Here is a 16,828-nt window from a genome sequence, read left to right as displayed (position 1 = left end):
GCATCTATTAAACATTTAAGCAGTTGATTCAATTAATTCATGGTTTTATCATCATAGATTTTTAAATTTACTATTTTTCAACTTTACTTTAAATAATGTCCATAATGAAAGAAACTTCAGTGGATTCTTCTTTTCTTTTAAACCCACATCCAGAGACCTACTTTTCCTCTTTATATGATGTTTTTTTTTAAAATCAGGTCTCTGCAGAAAGCCAATCAAATGTATGCAAACACATTCCCTTTGATGTCTTTAAAACTTAGTACCTTCCTGTCGACCTGTCTTGCGCGCAGTTTCAGCTCCATGGCCATAGAGACCATGGCCTCTTCAACCTCCGTTTCAAAACCACTCTCAGAGGACACAGTGGAGTACCAGGAGGTGACGAAGTCCCTGATGATTTTCCTCACTGTATTATGGATCTCCTGGTCCAAGTGATGCTCGTCCTCCACAGACGGAGGAAGCTGCAATTTAGCAAAGAATTTGTGTAAATTAAAGTGATACTGGCAACAAGCTCGTCCACAAATGAAAAGTAAAACTCAGACTGGAGCTGTGAACCACATTGAATTGTACAAATCAACCTGTTCCATGGTGATAAATCTCTCCAGGTGAACCACGCTGTCGGACTCCAGGGCGGCCTGCGAGCCGAGCCAGCCGCCGAGCACCACCAGCAGACTGGTGAACACGCACAGCAGCCAGATGTTGACCAGCAGGTGGAACAGCACGAGCCATGCCAACACCACACCGAAGCCGAACAAGCTCCGCTGTCCCAACACCTCAGCCATTACTCGTCTTCACACCCTCGAGGAGAGAAGTGGAGATCACACATGCCAGAGTGACACCACACCTTAAAAAAAACAAACGGATGGGGAATACAAATTTAGTAAAACATGCAACACAGACTGAGAATTTTCAATCGGGAGTCAGTATGTGATTAATATGAGGTAAAGATGATGAGCGCATGGTGCACATTATCCAGCATGGGAGGCCAGTCTCCTCGTGTTTGTATCCCCCACCCCAAACACACACACACACACACACACACACACACACACAAAACAGCTTGTGCTGAGAAATATGCTACATAAACCCAATATTAACCAGGCTATTAAACTATTAAAACAGATCTTAAACAGAATGTATGCATAAGAGTGGTGGTGTTATCTAACACTGCTTAATTTCACTGTAACTGCATTTGACACTCATTAAATAGAAATATCATGGACACCACTTCCACAGCCAAAACATCTTAATGCTAACTGCTAACGTGAGTTCACCTGATGTTTTGTCACTAAATGATTGCTTACAGGCTCAACTATCGAACCAGCGGGTGTTTAGTCACACCACTATTATCTGTATTTATCGGCTCTAATACCTTCCACCTGTTAGTTTGATTGGCGTTAGCCCTCATAAAAACCGTTATTTGTTCTGGTGAGAAAACGCCGCACCAAGCCCCATTCAAAAATGTCACAATTTAGCATTTATACGTTGCATTACGCTTACACGTCCACCACGGTTTTCAGACGTCTCAGTCACCATGCCGTGCAAAAGCTGAGCATTCGGCAAACAATTCATTCAACCTGCGACGATGTATTTCATAAATAATCTATGTTATCATGGTGTTAACGTTAAGAGACTCCCTTCGTCACCACCCTTCACGGTCGTAGTTAGGTGGCTATGAAAGGCGGTGGGACACAATTGGAAATATTAGTGTCCTCATTGTTTCTTGACGTGCTGCAAATATGCCGAAATAAAGTCAAGAGCCTTTTAATTTGTCAGATGTTTGCAATAATCTGCTGTGGGATGTGACAATATGCGCAACCTTTAACTGCTACATGTCTGGCTGAAGGTACGCACTTTTGCGCTAAGAACCAAAATAATGGCTCCTAAACAAGAAGTTTATCAAATACATTTGACCAAAAACTACCCAACTGGATAAATAAGAGAAAATAACCTGCACGAGCTGTCATCGCTCTCAGTGGGAGGTCTCGTGAGCGTCTCTCTCTCTCTTTTTCGCTCTTTTCTCGAGTTTGTTTACTTCCTCTATTGTGACGTATATTCAGATGACGCGCCTCCCACTGCTGATGGTTTGGAAAGTGAAAATCACGTTAATACGGGTTGAAAAAAAATATCATATAATATTGAAGACCAGAGGTCACTTTGAAAGGATACAAATAAAATACGGATTATTTTGTTTGCATTCAACAACCACTGCTTCCATGAGACATTGTCCACTTGTACGGCTCATGGGATATTGGTCTAACTTTATTTAACCGGGAACTCTTTGAGAGATAAAGATCTTATTTCCAAGGGAGACCTAGCAGCAAGAAACTTTTAAAAGCAAACAAAATAACACAACTACACAATAACAAGTAGTCTATCATAAAAAAAAATATTTTTTTTAAAAACCCCATCAAATCATAAACCTTTAAATTCTCCAAAGGAATGTAAGACTAGTTTTAGAGCAGCATTTAGAAGGTACATACCTGAATCCAGCTCTGCCAACATCGGTGCATACCCAATGTAATTTTAGGATCGTGTACTGTAGATACAAGATTTAAATACAATGACCGTAGAGCTTTATAAACAATAAATTAATAACATGCAATCAGTATTTCCTCTTGGAGAAGTCCATACAACCTTTATGAGTGTGAAATGTATCATTGGGGATAAAGCCTGCAGCGCTTATCCATTGTTATGGCCTGGCTACTGAGACCAGCAAGCATTTGTGGGATTTAACTGAACGAAATGCATTTTTCTTTCATCAAAATTAACAGAGATGGCCAGAAAATATATTCTAACAAACAACTGTAACAAAATGTTGTTTAACAACATTAAAATAGCAGTGGTGTTCAGCAAGCTGAATGAACACATTGATATGGTTGAAAGAGAGTAGTAGAGAACAATGCCAGACATTGTGATGTTACAAACACACCAACCCTTAGAGATTAAAAAAAAAAAAAATTAAAAAAAAAAAAAGTTGATTAAATATTTACAGGCACAACAAAAATAATAGATAGCTAAATGAGATTTTAGATTTTTATGCACAAATTTAAAAAAAATTAAAATACTCAAAAAGATCAAATTAGATTAAATGAATGAATGATAATAAAATCTGAAACAAGCAAGTCTGTATAACTGCTCCCAAAGTAGATTTGGACCACCTCGAGCTCAAATGAAACTCCAAAAGAAGCATAAATATGCTCGGCCAGAGGTTTTGTTGAGCAATTGTCATCTATATTCAAACACTATACTCTGAATGTAAGATCCTATTTTACTGCTTTTATTGATCCAAGTACATCTGAAAGCCACATCTTTAAGGTTAAGTGTCTCTTTCCAGACCTGCAGCAAACATGTCTTGACTTGATAAAGTCAGAACCAGATTTATAAATAAAATGAATCTGAGAATTATAATTTTTGCTGAAGCAACTGTCTCACCATTAAAGGCACTATTTGTAGAATTAGAATCTGTGTCCATAAACAGACACTGAGATGACTGGATGATACGTTGTCTTTCCACTGTTTCCCATTCACACACCATGGCAGGGCTGCCATGCAAGGTGTTCGCCTGCTATCAAGAGCAACTTGGGGTTCAGTGTCTTTCAGCATGACCATTCACCTTATGATTAGTGGGCAACTCTCTCTACCATATGAGGCACAGACGGCCCCCAATGGATACAAGCAACATATGGACCGAACCAGCTCCCTTTCAATGGGATTGTCATTGCCTCATTACATAAAACGAAACCTCTCCCATAAAAGAAAATCTTACACATTGCCACTTTAAATTGTGTTTACAGCCTAGGAGGCTTCCCCATTCCTGAGGATGAATATTTTCTCTCTCCAAGAGCTATTTCTTTGTTTTACTTGCTTTTTTTGGCCACTTTGAGCTGCAATCAACAAGCAAACCTTTGCATTAATTAGCATTAATTTGGATTCATTCTGTCCACCTGACAAATATAAATCCATTATCAACTCTTTTTCTTAGAGAGGTTTGCTCAACTATCTGGATCTTAAATATTAGCTGCAATGTTTAAATGCTAACTTTGCTGTTTGGTGTTGAAATAAAAACTTCTGCTTGCCGATAACGTATTTTCCTTTTCCTTTTTATTCTTTTTTCAAACTATTTTCCAAACCTGTAGATTCAGCAGCTTCAGTGGGCTGACTCCATGGTTGTCCTCTCTGTGGTTTCTCAGGGTGTTGGGAGAGCTGACCCTTACGCATTATACATTAACATGGCTGACTTAACCTCATTAGCCTCATTAGTTCACTGACCTCAGTGTTTTCCCATTTACTGAGAAAGAAATGTGAAATAAAACTTGACCCTCAACCCCGAACAATGCTGTGTTCAGCTGTATAACTGTATGTAATACTATAGTTTTATAACCTGTGAATCTCACCTGAGCCACAGTCAGCAGGTCAGGTGAAAGTGTCTCTCTTTTTGAGGCTCCTGCTGAGTCCAAATCAAGCTTTGACACCAGAGAGTCCACAAGTTTTCCAAAGGTATGTTTCTCTGAAGAAAACCTTTCTTTAAATTGTACAAGTCACACTTTTCTGATTCACTGGCAATGTCAATGCAATATTTCCTCTATATTCTCCATTGTTGAAGTACTGTTATCACTTCCACTTTCTTCAAAAGTGAATCATTCAGCACTGAGTTTTGAATACTAAAAAAAATTAATATAGAGACCGTCAGGAAAATGAAACTTTATTTTTCCCCTCCATGCTTTTGCTTTCATTTACTGCAGACTACAAAAGCAGTCTGTGTTATTGTGTTCGGAGGCAGAAAGAGTCAGGTGAGTTACATGATTTATCATGTCTTTTTTTTTTTATCAGTAAGAAGTAAACACTGTTGATACTTATGATATTTATAATTAAAAAATTTGAATTATTTTTGTCGAATATGTACTGAAATGCAGATTTAAGTTTGAATGCACTTTTAAGTTTGAATGAAGGTTTAAGTGTGACTTGGGCATTTTTGGATACCACTGAATGAGCACTTTCAGGTCAGATATTGAAATGAGTGAAGATGGAGGAAATGAGGTATGCTGATGACTAGTATAACCTCACTAATCTGATTTGTTCAGAGTGGTTGACTCTCGAGGCAGTGTGGGAAAATATTTCTGGAAGACCTGCAGGAGCCACACAGTCCCTCATTAAAATTACTTTGTGTGCAATTTCACACATACCCCACTTCCAGGTTTTCCAGGCAGCCTTTTCGTATGGAGAGTCACAGCGTTGATAGTTTAGCTTCATCAGGGACTCGAGGTCATTTCTCCTCAGTCATGAATAGGCTCATGACAACTTACGAGACATTACCTTTAACAAAGGTGGGTGGAATGTAGCCCTGAATTAGCATTACTTCTCTTCTATTTATAGGTAATTCATTAACTGCAATGATTAATGGTGTTTAGACCAAAGTTAATGAATTTTTAAGTGGTTTTAGTAAAAGGTATAGTTGAAATATTGTTTTGAAGTAAACTGTTCAGTGAAAATTTTACTTATATTTGTTCTTGATAATACTGCCTGAGCCTCTTCCACTCAACAGATAACATGCTTGTGTTTGTTAGGTTTCCTTTTCTGCTCATAGCGTCAGTTTCCACAGCAGAAGGAAGAAGTCCAGACTGTGGAGTTCCATCCTCAAAATGATGCCTCACATGGCACTGTGCAAATTCTGTAAGTATGCTTTTACATGATGACATTCGTATAATAGTTGTAAGTCTGATTTTGCAGTGTATTTTTATGTTGTTTGTCAAAGCTCCTCAGTTTTGTAAAGTCATTAGTAAAGAAAGGAAACTGGAAGTTGGTGGTTGCTTAGCAATCCCTGAGGGATTTATTTCTTCAGTTCCAGCTGTCTGATTGGTACAGTTCGTATCGTGATGCTTAAAATTCCTGACTTGAGTTGATTTTTTCTTCCTCCATCAGTTCCTCTGGTTCTAGTGGGCGTTGTGGTTTTTGCAGTGAGTGGGATCATTGGAGACCCTCTGTATGAGTGTCTCCAAGACACAGACTATGGCGAGCTCCTCGCCATCGTGGATAAAGGTCTTCCTGCCACAAAGACACCTCGTCATGTAGCAATCATCGGCGGGGGCATCGCCGGGCTGACCGCTGCCAAGTTTTTAGAGGATGCGGGACATAAGGTCATTCAGAGAGAAACATTGACCTCTACATGCTGTGTGATAGGAATCCCACATGTTCTGATTGATGATATTGAAATACAAGGTGTGATAATTATGTGCATTAGGTGACCATAATAGAAGCCAGTAATCGTATTGGAGGGCGTGTGGAGACCTTCAGGAACAGAAGAGAAGGCTGGTACGCAGAAGTTGGTGCTATGAGAATTCCCAACTTTCATAAGTGAGTAGAGAAATGAAAAGACTTGTCCATCTGCTGGGCCATAGTGTGACAGTGAAATACACCGATGTATAATGCAACAGTAAAGCAGTAAATTCTCCAAAAGGATTATAAATACAAAAGGATTATAAATACATTACATTTTTGTGGTTGTTCAATTTGATTAATATTTATATATCATATTTATAGTATTTATTTTAATGCTATTTGAAAACTGTAATTTGTGAAATTTGAGAGGGCTCCTATTATTTTGCCAAATTATATATGTGGGAGGGACAAAATATTCGACACACCTGTCAGTTGAACCCAGCACAGTTCAACAGCACAACAAAAAGTCCCATTTAAATAAATCCACACCTGTCAATCAGACTGAATAACACCACTGGTGCTATCTGAAAAAAAAAAGTCAAATCTTGCAAACAAAGAAGATACTAAATGTGCAGCATTTATTTTGCAGGATTCTTCTTTCCTTTGCATCAAAATTACAAGTTCCCTTGAATTACTTCATCCAAGATGACATCAACACATACTATTTGGTAAATGGACTGCTTCAGAAGACATACACAGTGGAAAACAACCCTGGTGTGCTCAATTACAGCCTGAATGACAGAGAGAGGGGGAAGTCAGCGGCTCAGCTCTTCAGTCAGGCACTGTGGAAGGTTTGTACGCATTCTACACCTTCATAACATACCTATTGCTTCCAATCGCATCCATTTTCCTTTAATTTGTTTTTTTGCACATGGAAAGGGACTTATAAATGCCGTAATCTGTGCACAGGTGAGGGATGACCTGAAAGCAATCGGCTGCAGTGCCATGTTGGATAAATATGACTCCTTCACAGTGAAGGTAAAGATGTTGGTTCCTATAAACATTGGATTCACAGATGCCACATAGACACACGGTGTAAATCTGTATGGAAAAATGTTACCAAATACATAACAGTATAAATTTGACGGCTTACAGGAATATCTGGTGAAGGAGGGCAACCTGAGCCGCGGTGCTTTGAGGATGATCGGGGACGTCCTGAACGAGAACAGCCTCTTCTACACATCACTGATAGAGATGCTGTACATACAGTCAGACATCAATGACAATACTGAGTAAGAAATATTCATATTTTCCAATTGTATTATGTGGCGTGTCAGTAAAAGTAGGGAGGAGGATATAAAATGCCAACCGAGTCCAAGCAGGCAAGATCCGTTTTATGGGGGTTTATTGGCAAAAATACAAAAACAGAAAACAACAACAGAGGGCAAAGCAGAGATTAAATTCTGTAAAACACCCGAGAAGGTCAGATTAGCAAAAGCAGGAGGGACAAATTAGAGCTGGACACATGTAGACAACTGGGCAAAGAAAGGAGCTGGAGAGTGTATAAAACCTGGAGCCTAATAAAGAAAGTGGAAACAGGGAGCAGGTGAGGTGGATATGGTAGCTAAAGAGATAGACTGAATAATTGAGGACATCTGACAGGTGGCAGGCATGATGCAAGGTAAAAAACTGTGTTACAATATCCATACTACCAAACTATTTAGTATGCTAGAAAAAGATTTAGCATGTTCGAATACATAGCATGTTAAATGTAATACCAGGATGTCCAACTATCCGGTCGTATTTTGCACCATGTAGGCCAGCATGATACTTTAGCTCTTCTGACCCACAATTGTCTGCATGGCGGAAGATGAGTCACATCGACTGAGCCCCCGAGATGGTGTCGCTATAATGCTGCGCCAGCAAAACAAGGAAGAATGAGAAGAATAAGAGGCATTAAAAGGAAACATACTCGTTCCAAACTGCATCCAATTTTCTTTTTACTTCAATTGTCGCACTACGGATCACGATGGATATGACCAAAAGGGTTCAAGTTCAAGGCACATTTATATGATGAAGTAGTATGTCCCAATTGTATACATACTACATGCAACAGTGCATCCTTTTTAATGGTAGCTGCAGTCCGTACTAAAAGCAAAAATAAATAGTATGTGATTCGGAACGCAGGGTAAATATGGCTGTACTTACATAGCAACACTCACGATTTTGAGTGTGTAAGTGCATTCTGTCAAGTACACAAACATGCAGTGCGTTTCAAGTACCCCAATGATGCACTGAAAACAGTTAAAACAAAGTATGTGTAAAAGACTGGACATTTTCCCCTCCAAAACATTCGCCATCTTGGCTATGTACAAGAAGAAGAGGCGGGACCACAGATGTAAGGCATTTTCAAATTAAGGCGTCAGAGCAAACTGCAGCTGTTGCAGGACACAGAAAAAAGTGTTTCTTTTCCACTAAGTAGCAACCATTCTGCTTCTGGAAAGAAGCCATCAGTGTGTTTATTGATTGTGTTAAACAGAGGGCACGAAAACTCACTCATTTCTGGGTAAAATAATTCAAACTGCAGATTTATGGCCAATTAATGAATATAAATTGAATGTTAACTATCATTTTAGCCTCATTTTCTTCCCCTCCAACTCCTGACAAATATATCTAGCTTTCACTGCTAAATAATCCAATTTCTTAACCATGTACTCTGTACATCTTCCGCTGCAAACTAAAAACACACCTCTTCAGACTTCATCTTGAACGATAGAACTTTAGTAGAACTTAAAATGACACTTACTGACAGAACTTTGTAGTTTGGCTTTCTTGAAGAAATTGTATTTTCTTGATTCCTGTTGTTCTGGGTTTTGTACCCTCATGGTTGAAATGAACTTATTGTAAGTCGCTTTGGATAAAAGTGTCAGATAAATGAAATGTAATGTAATGTACTCACTAATTTCATTCACATTTTAATTAAAAAAAGATACTGATTAGTGCAGCTTTAATGATGTATTTTGATTAAGAGGGTTTTTGTCTTGGTGTTTGTTCCCAGGTACTTTGAAGTAACGGATGGCTTTGACCACCTGCCCAGAGCTTTCTACCGTGTGTTAAATGCCACCATCCTCCTCAACTCCAAGGTCAAGCTAATAAACCAAACGGGCGGTGGCAATGTGACCGTAACGTACCAGGACTGGCATAATTCAGGCTCCCTGACCAACCTGACAGTAGACTACGCCCTGGTGACCGCCACAGCCAAGGCGACCCTCTTCATTGACTTCCAGCCCCCTCTGTCTGGGGACAAGATGGAGGCCCTGCGCTCAGTTCATTACGCCAGTTCCACAAAGGTGGTGCTCAGCTTCAGGGAGCGCTTCTGGGAGAAAGAGGGCATCAAAGGAGGAAAGAGCATCACGGACCGGCCCTCTCGCTTCATCTATTATCCTAGTCACAGCTTCCCTGGTACAGCCGCGGGGGCCCTGCTGGCGTCCTACACCTGCTCCGACGATTCCACCCTCTTCCAGGGGATGAGCGAGGAGGAGCTGATGGCCGTGTGATCTTGGAGGACCTGGTGAAGATCCACGGAGAGGACATCAGGCCTCTGTGCACAGGAGGGTTGGTGAAGAAGTGGGGCTTGGATCCCTACAGTCTCGGAGCCTTCGCTCTGTTCACACCCTACCAGCAGGGGCACTACGCCCGAGAACTGTTCCAGAGCGAGGGGCGGGTGCACTTTGCGGGGGAGCACACAGCCACACCTCATGGGTGGATTGAAACGGCCATGAAGTCCGCACTCAGGGCTGCTCAAAATATGAACAGCCTTACAGTGTAGTGTCATGTGCAGCAAATATTTTTTACACTTTCTCTGATATCTTAAATACTGATCCACCAGCATCAAGCCCGCCCTGATGTCAAGTGTAATTTCTTGTGTTATGGACATATTTATTGATCAATGGTACAAGGCTGGTCTTAAAAAACAATTAACTTACATTCAGATCCGATTCCACAAAAAAGCATTATTGCAATTTAAATTATTATCAGTGTTGGAAACTGGTGAAATGTAATAGATAACAGATTATAAATGATCCTGTTAAAAACATAATAGGTCATGTAACTATCCTTACAGAAAAAAAACAAATGTGATCACATATATGAAACATGTTTATCACATGTTGCCACATGATAACATGGGAACAAATTTAAAAAGGTTTTCACATGCTAAGCTACATCAGCTTCACACATTACACCTTGAAAACCAAATGTTTCCCATGTGTACAATCACGTGTCATGTGGGCACGTGTTCTTATGAGTTTGTGCACATGTGAAATTGATGTGATTTTTCTGTAAGGGTATTTCAAATATCTCATCAAAGTCGTGTAACGTATTACATTGGAATGACTTTTTAATTAATTTCCTAACGAGTGTCGTACAGAACACATTCCTGTGCAGCAAAAAGACACAAATTAACAGAATGAATCCTTTTATTGTGCATGAAATCTTTTTACCAAAAAGAATATATTCAGATGTAACCCCTTTGTAACCAATGTTTTTCATATTTGAAAGTTTAGTTCTGTATTTTTCTCAGTAACTATAAAGGATTAAAATGACTTTTATTTTGTAATTTAGTCACATGTAACTAGTTACTTTTCAACACTAATCATTTTCTGCATGAATTGGATTTGCAGGGTTTTACTGTTCCATTGTTTTTTTGTGATGTCAACACGTTTAACTTTCCAGCCATCAACCAGTTAATAAATCGTGTAATCATTTCAGTTCTGTATGAATATTTGTGAGACAGTTCATATGAGCATTAGAAATTATTCTGATGAATCCTGAATGGAGTTCCTGATGGGACAGAGAATGTTGACTCTTTCTAAACCAGCAATGTTTAAAATTAAAAATTAAACATGAATGAATCCCCTCCTTTCAAAATGAAACCTCTAACATCTCTAAAAGAAACTCTGAAAGTATCTGTAAAAAAAAAAAATCTATATATATTTTCATGTGATGGAACATCAACAGACACAAGGAACAATAAACCTTTTTTTTTTTCGAACACATTAACAAGAACATCCAGCAGTCCAAAGGACGGGAGGCCACTGCTGTCAGCTTCTTACACTTCCACGTTCATGGATCTTCAGAGTATGAATTGGTTGCACTTTCATAAGTTTAAGATAAAAAAAAAAAAGTTAAAAAAAAAAAAAGATGAAAATCTTAATCGTGACCTCTTGTGCTCTTTGTGTTTATTATTATGAAGCACTCTTTGTTCTGCTTTAGTAGCAGACATTTAGGGCCAAAGGATAGTTAGTAATGCCTTCATTGTGATTTCAGTATTCAAGTGTTTGTAAATAAATACGCGTATGAAAATATCTTAAATCTATGATGCAGAATGTGACAAATACCAGATGTGGAAGAAGTATCAAGATCCTTTGCTTCAGTAAAAGTACCAACTCACCAATATAAAAGTACACCATTACAGGTATAAGTCCTGCATCAAAAATCCTATTGAAGTCCAAAATGTAGTTAAAGTATTCAATTAAAAGTCTTTGGTCCTTCTGACTGATTTATAATTATACATGACATAAATTAGATTAATAATAGTGACGCATCAGTGTGTGAGCTCTATGTTACCATTGTAACTGCTGCAGGTGCAGTTTGAACTACTTCACCCCGACTACACACTGATTTAAGACATCAGAGACCAAATGGGTGGGGAACCCCTGGTTCAAACAGTGTTGTAGTTAAAAAGCTGGGTATATTATCCATGGTGTCAAATCTTTATCTGAAAAATAACTAAAGCTGTCAAATAAATACGAGTAAAAAGAATATTTGCCTCTGAAATGTAGAAGAGTGGAAGAATGGAAATAATTACGTACAAGTAACTTAAAGTTGGACATAAGTTACAACCGGACTCAAATTCATTGTATGCGTTAACATACCTGGCCAATAAAGCAATAAAGCTGATTCTGATAAGCAGAGTACTTGGTTATTTACTGCTGACAAATACTGACTTATCACTGACCCCAGATCTGTCCTGGAAACAGAGACAACTGCTCCACGTTTGTTGGAATCATTCAGTGTTTCTGCAGTTCATTTGAAGACTTTTTTTAATACCACATGGAGTCTAATGTCAAATCTGTGTCTCAATCATACAGGAACAAAGTGTGACTCTGACAGAAAACCTGCAAGAACCAAACAAAGTACAGATAGTTCATATCACGTCGGCCTGTATTCAACAGGAATTCCTAATGATCTCATTAATTGCATTAAACTGAACCAGCAAAAACCCGATAGATGGATGGCAGCAATTGGTTGATTCATCTTCAGTTACACAATAACTTTTCCATTTGGTTGTTTATCAAGCAGATGTACTTAACACTTGCTGTTGTTTTTTTTAGCTACAAAATATAAATATTCTTAACCATATATATGAAAGTAAATGATGAATCTTTGAGCTGTGGCCTGATGAAAGATTGAGCCACATATTTAAGATTTATTGAAACCTTTTAAAGGAAACTGGATTAAATGGTTGTTGTTTTTTTCCAGATTGTTGAGGACCTGCAGAGACCCCCTCTCAGGATCTCAGACAGGCTGGTGAACATGTGCCACTTCTCAGTTCACAGGTAGAAGAATGCAGAGTGCCCTCCCACCCCCTTCCAGCACATCCAGTCCAAAAAAAACAAAACACATGAATGCTGAGTCCTCTTCAAATCATTGTCATCAACCAGTTAGAGAGACACAAAATGCTTCATGTCCCTTTGAGAGTCCATTATCACTGAGCACCCTTCTGCACCATCTGCGTGAAGCGGTTGGTGATGGTCAGGGTGGTGTCGATGAATCGCTCCACACAGCTCACCAGGCACGTCTCGGTCCGGTAGTCCAGCTTGGAGCCCGGACTGTCCACACACTTGTCCCAGCAGACATCCGTGAAGGTGTGCACCTGGAAGCCACAAGAAAAGCTAATTAAGCGCCGATACATTAAAACTCTGGGATCAATATGTTACCGTTTGAATAAAAACAATTAAAACAAAAATCACCTAATGTTGTCTTAAGAACTAAAATATATTTTGGTATAATAATAAAAAAAATTTTTTTATAAGAGTTCCTTCAATCAAGTGATTAAAGAATAGTGACCAAGACACTTAGTCTCTGCTGCACAAACTATATCATGGTAACATTGTTTGGACTCTTTTTCTGAGGAAACTTCGATCCTTCAATGTGTGCAGCGAGATGTTGGAGATGTTCTACCAGTCTGTTGTGGCCAGTGCTTTGTACTTCGCTGTGGTCTGCTGGGGGAGCAGCATTGGAGCCGGTGACACCAACAGACTTAACAAGCTGGTTAAGAAGGCCGGCTCCATCATCGGCTACAAACTGGACAGCCTGGAAAAGGTGGTGGAGAGGAGGACGCTGAACAAACTATTGTCCATCTTGGATAATCCTGTCCACCCTCTCCACCACCTGCTGCAGGGACAGCGGAGGACGTTCTCCAAAAGGTTCCTCCAGCTCTGCTGTCACAAGGACAGATACAGGAGATCATTCCTGCCCACTGCAATAAGACTGTACAATAACTCACCTCTGGCAAAATCCATCACAGTACAATAACACTGTTGAATGTGTTTCTTGTTTGTTTAAATAAAATTTAAAAAAAATAATTAAATAAAATTTAAAAAAAATTGCACTATTGTTTAGTTAGTTTTAATTTAATTATTCTATTTTGTTTTATTTATTGCATATACTGTGCATTTTTATATTTAATATTTTTTACTGTTATTTTATTGCTTTCCTGTATCTATAAATGCTGCTGTAGCGAAAGGATTAATGACGTATCTGTCTGTCTGTCTGTCTGTCTGTCTGTCTGTCTATCTATCTATCTATCTATCTATCTATCTATCTATCTATCTATCTATCTATCTATCTATCTATCTATCTATCTATCTATCTATCTATCTATCTATCTATCTATCAGTACAGACTGCACACGAAGATGGATGAAGTCTGTGGGTTGTAAAATTGAAGCTGATGCAAAGTGTCTTAAAGTGCAATACACACGAGGGCCACCAGGGGCTGCTGCAAAAAAAAAAAAACCTTCTGGCTCCAATAGACTCCCAACTTCTCTCATCATGAAATGTAAAGTCATTCTGGTACCATTTACTGAATTCTCACCTTCTGATCAGTGTTCTGGTGTTCTTTCTGAAAATAATTCCATCATAAATGAGATATCAGGCCTCAAAGAGAGCTATATTGGTGAGCGTGTCTGGTTTCATTGAAATGCCTGGGGTGCAGTCAGGTTGCCGGTATAGGTGGGTGGGCATAGTGTGCTCAGGTTATTGGTCACATCCACTGCTTGCTGCTTCCTCAGCTCATCCAAATATGGTCACTTCTGGCTCCCAAAAGAAATTAAGATAGTGACGGCACTCCAACTGGAAATCTCAGGCCAATTTCATGCACCCCTACTTCACAGTAAAGCAAACGCTCTGACACATCACATGACTCAACACACCATCATCCTGTTTTGTTGCATGTATTCAGTGAAGCGCCGCTAACATGACCGACATTCACCTGCTGCCTGCCATAACAACAACAAATTTCTCAGTCAGCCACATCGACCGTTTAACATTTGAAATTGTGGAACAAGCACAGATTTTCTTCGTGTGTTTCTTCGTGACGGTCGCGACGATAGATAAACATAAATCCTGCGGGTCATCAGAACTCGATTTCCCACACACGTGGGCCCATGAAGCTGTGATGATCAGCGGTTGGCCACCTGAAATGTCACTGAAATCAGAGTAGAAATAAACTCGACCAGGGCCGACGTCGATGTGATGTGTACACGAGAGAAGGCACCCCGAACTACCATACATATTTATGCTAAAATGTGTTTTTAGCATTTGTGTGCTACAGCTGTCAGCGACCGTTTCCTGTTGCACAAACGACCATTCAAATATATGTTGCTTGATCAAAATCAGCATCAGAGCTACACATACTTGTGACCACTGGTACGTGTGCATTTGCAATATCACCATGGACCAAAGGTAGGGAGCAATGATCGGGTTGTTGTGGTCAAGTACATGTGGGCATGTTGGAGAAACAAAAAAACAAAACAAAAAACCTGACTCTACTTTACTGCTGCCGATTTTCTGATGTATTTCAAGGGTGTTCATTGCTGATTTCCAGAGTTTGACACAAAAGCTGATGCTCACTTCCATGGGGAAATTGCAAATCCTTACATACCAGTAGTCACAGAAACATGTGCAACTCAGGTGCCGTAACGACCTAATGTGAAACACATACTCATGAAAGTTAGAGCTTTCCCCGCATCGTTTGCATTCAACAGGAGCTAATGAAGGAGTGATTTTAGCAAAGGACACGAAATTGACACATGGATCAAATTGTATTGACTATGTATTTCATGAGAGAAGTTAAGTTTTGAGTCTATGGAGCAGGAACCGCTTTGAAACCAACCCCTAGGGGCCCTCGGTGGTATTGCAGTTTGAGACACTTGCTTATTGCTAAATCCACTTTTATATCAAGTTTCTACTCGCGCCTCCTACTCTGCTCTCTTTATACTGGTTCACTTCAGAAGTTTTCTTGATGAGACGTCACTGTCACAGCTGGACTGATCCTCACCTTTACTGCCTCTGAGTATGAACCTGTTGTCTCTAAGTCCCTTCCAGCCCTGTGCTGGCACACGTCTTAGTTTGTGGTCATTTGAACTCAACACAACGTGATTGCGTTGCCAGGTTGGTGATCAGCCTGGAATACAGTAGATGTACAAAGTATTTTTACAATAGTCAGGCCTGAATAATCATAAAAGACAGGTTCACATCAGACGGTGGGGGCACGATCGCCGTGCCAGACTCCATTACACAAACTGCTCGTTTTAAATTAGAGTCCTTTTAGCGAGTGACGCTGTTCAAAGAACTTTCTGTTGGCTCGGCGTCAGCTAGCTCAGTCAACATATGAAGCATCTGCAAAAACATGACATTATATTTCGGCGGCGAAAGCGTGAACTGTGAACTATTTAATGGAGTCTCCCACACGAGAGGGAGGATCATAGCATGTGGCCTGACTGGACACACGTTAGCATGGTTAGCATACAAACCTGGGCCTGGAACTGCGCTTTCTGTTGCTCTACAGCGATCATCCGCTGAAGCTCCGTCGCCTCTGCTTTCTCCGACGCACTGAAGTTCTCAAAACTGTCCATCGCCTTGTGTTTAAATGGCTACAGAGTTGTTCCGGTGACCGGCTGCTGAATTGAGCTGAGGTGACCTTCGGTTTCACCGCCAGTGAGCGCTGCAGCTCGGGAAACCTCACTGATTTAAATACCGGGATGCGCTGTACCCGATCAAACCACGCGGGGGCGACTCCTCTCCGTGTCATGTGTAAATCTACGCCGGAGGAAGTGACGCTTACAAAGATATTTCATGTTTAACGAGAGCTGACTCAAGGCAACTTTTTTTTTTCTCACCAGGACTAAAGTATTCATCGTGCATATAAATATATGTACACACTATTTTATCATGTAATATTATCCCTGAAGTTACCGGTTTCTCGTGTAGTTTGTTTTTTGAATCCACTTTATTTCGAGCAGAGGTTTCCCATGTAGTCAACTCTACGAACTGATCCTCGTGAACATCAACATCTTTGTGACGCAGACGACGCAACAAATACATCC

General features: G+C 39.8%; 3 protein-coding genes across 4 annotated transcripts in view; 1 reads left to right on the top strand and 2 right to left on the bottom strand.

Annotated features, from left to right (window-relative positions):
- The window catches only part of snx19b (sorting nexin 19b), a 42,901-nt gene extending 40,887 nt beyond the window's left edge, over window positions 1-2,014 (bottom strand). The window contains exons 1-3 of one of the 2 annotated variants that reach the window (XM_069718047.1): window positions 1,949-2,014; window positions 576-841; window positions 264-458 (exon numbers count right to left, since the gene is read on the bottom strand). In XM_069718047.1, coding sequence (XP_069574148.1) covers window positions 264-458; window positions 576-779 — 399 coding nt within the window. In that variant the 5' untranslated portion in view covers window positions 780-841; window positions 1,949-2,014. The remainder of the gene's footprint in view (window positions 1-263; window positions 459-575; window positions 842-1,948) is intronic. The other variant, XM_069718048.1, reaches the window with a different exon arrangement.
- A 3,265-nt stretch (window positions 2,015-5,279) lies between these two features.
- Window positions 5,280-9,985, top strand: il4i1 (interleukin 4 induced 1). The gene is given in 9 exon segments (XM_069718058.1): window positions 5,280-5,324; window positions 5,565-5,670; window positions 5,920-6,134; window positions 6,239-6,351; window positions 6,806-7,007; window positions 7,126-7,194; window positions 7,312-7,448; window positions 9,215-9,707; window positions 9,710-9,985. Coding segments are annotated over 9 exon segments (1,656 nt in total).
- A 2,257-nt stretch (window positions 9,986-12,242) lies between these two features.
- On the bottom strand, window positions 12,243-16,461 carry timm8b (translocase of inner mitochondrial membrane 8 homolog B (yeast)). Its single transcript, XM_069718061.1, has 2 exons — window positions 16,256-16,461; window positions 12,243-13,093 (listed from the first exon to the last, which is right to left on the bottom strand). The coding sequence occupies exons 1-2, from the start codon at window positions 16,355-16,357 to the stop codon at window positions 12,926-12,928; spliced, it is 270 nt and encodes an 89-aa protein (XP_069574162.1). The 5' UTR covers window positions 16,358-16,461; the 3' UTR covers window positions 12,243-12,925.
- Between the last annotated feature and the right edge of the window lie 367 nt (window positions 16,462-16,828).

This window comes from Brachyistius frenatus, unplaced genomic scaffold (assembly GCF_029030835.1).
Source record: "Brachyistius frenatus isolate BFR_SWC_R1_liver_20210118 unplaced genomic scaffold, ASM2903083v1 Contig_185, whole genome shotgun sequence".
Taxonomy (NCBI): Eukaryota; Metazoa; Chordata; class Actinopteri; family Embiotocidae; genus Brachyistius; species Brachyistius frenatus.
This window is presented reverse-complemented; position numbering and strand designations above follow the sequence as displayed.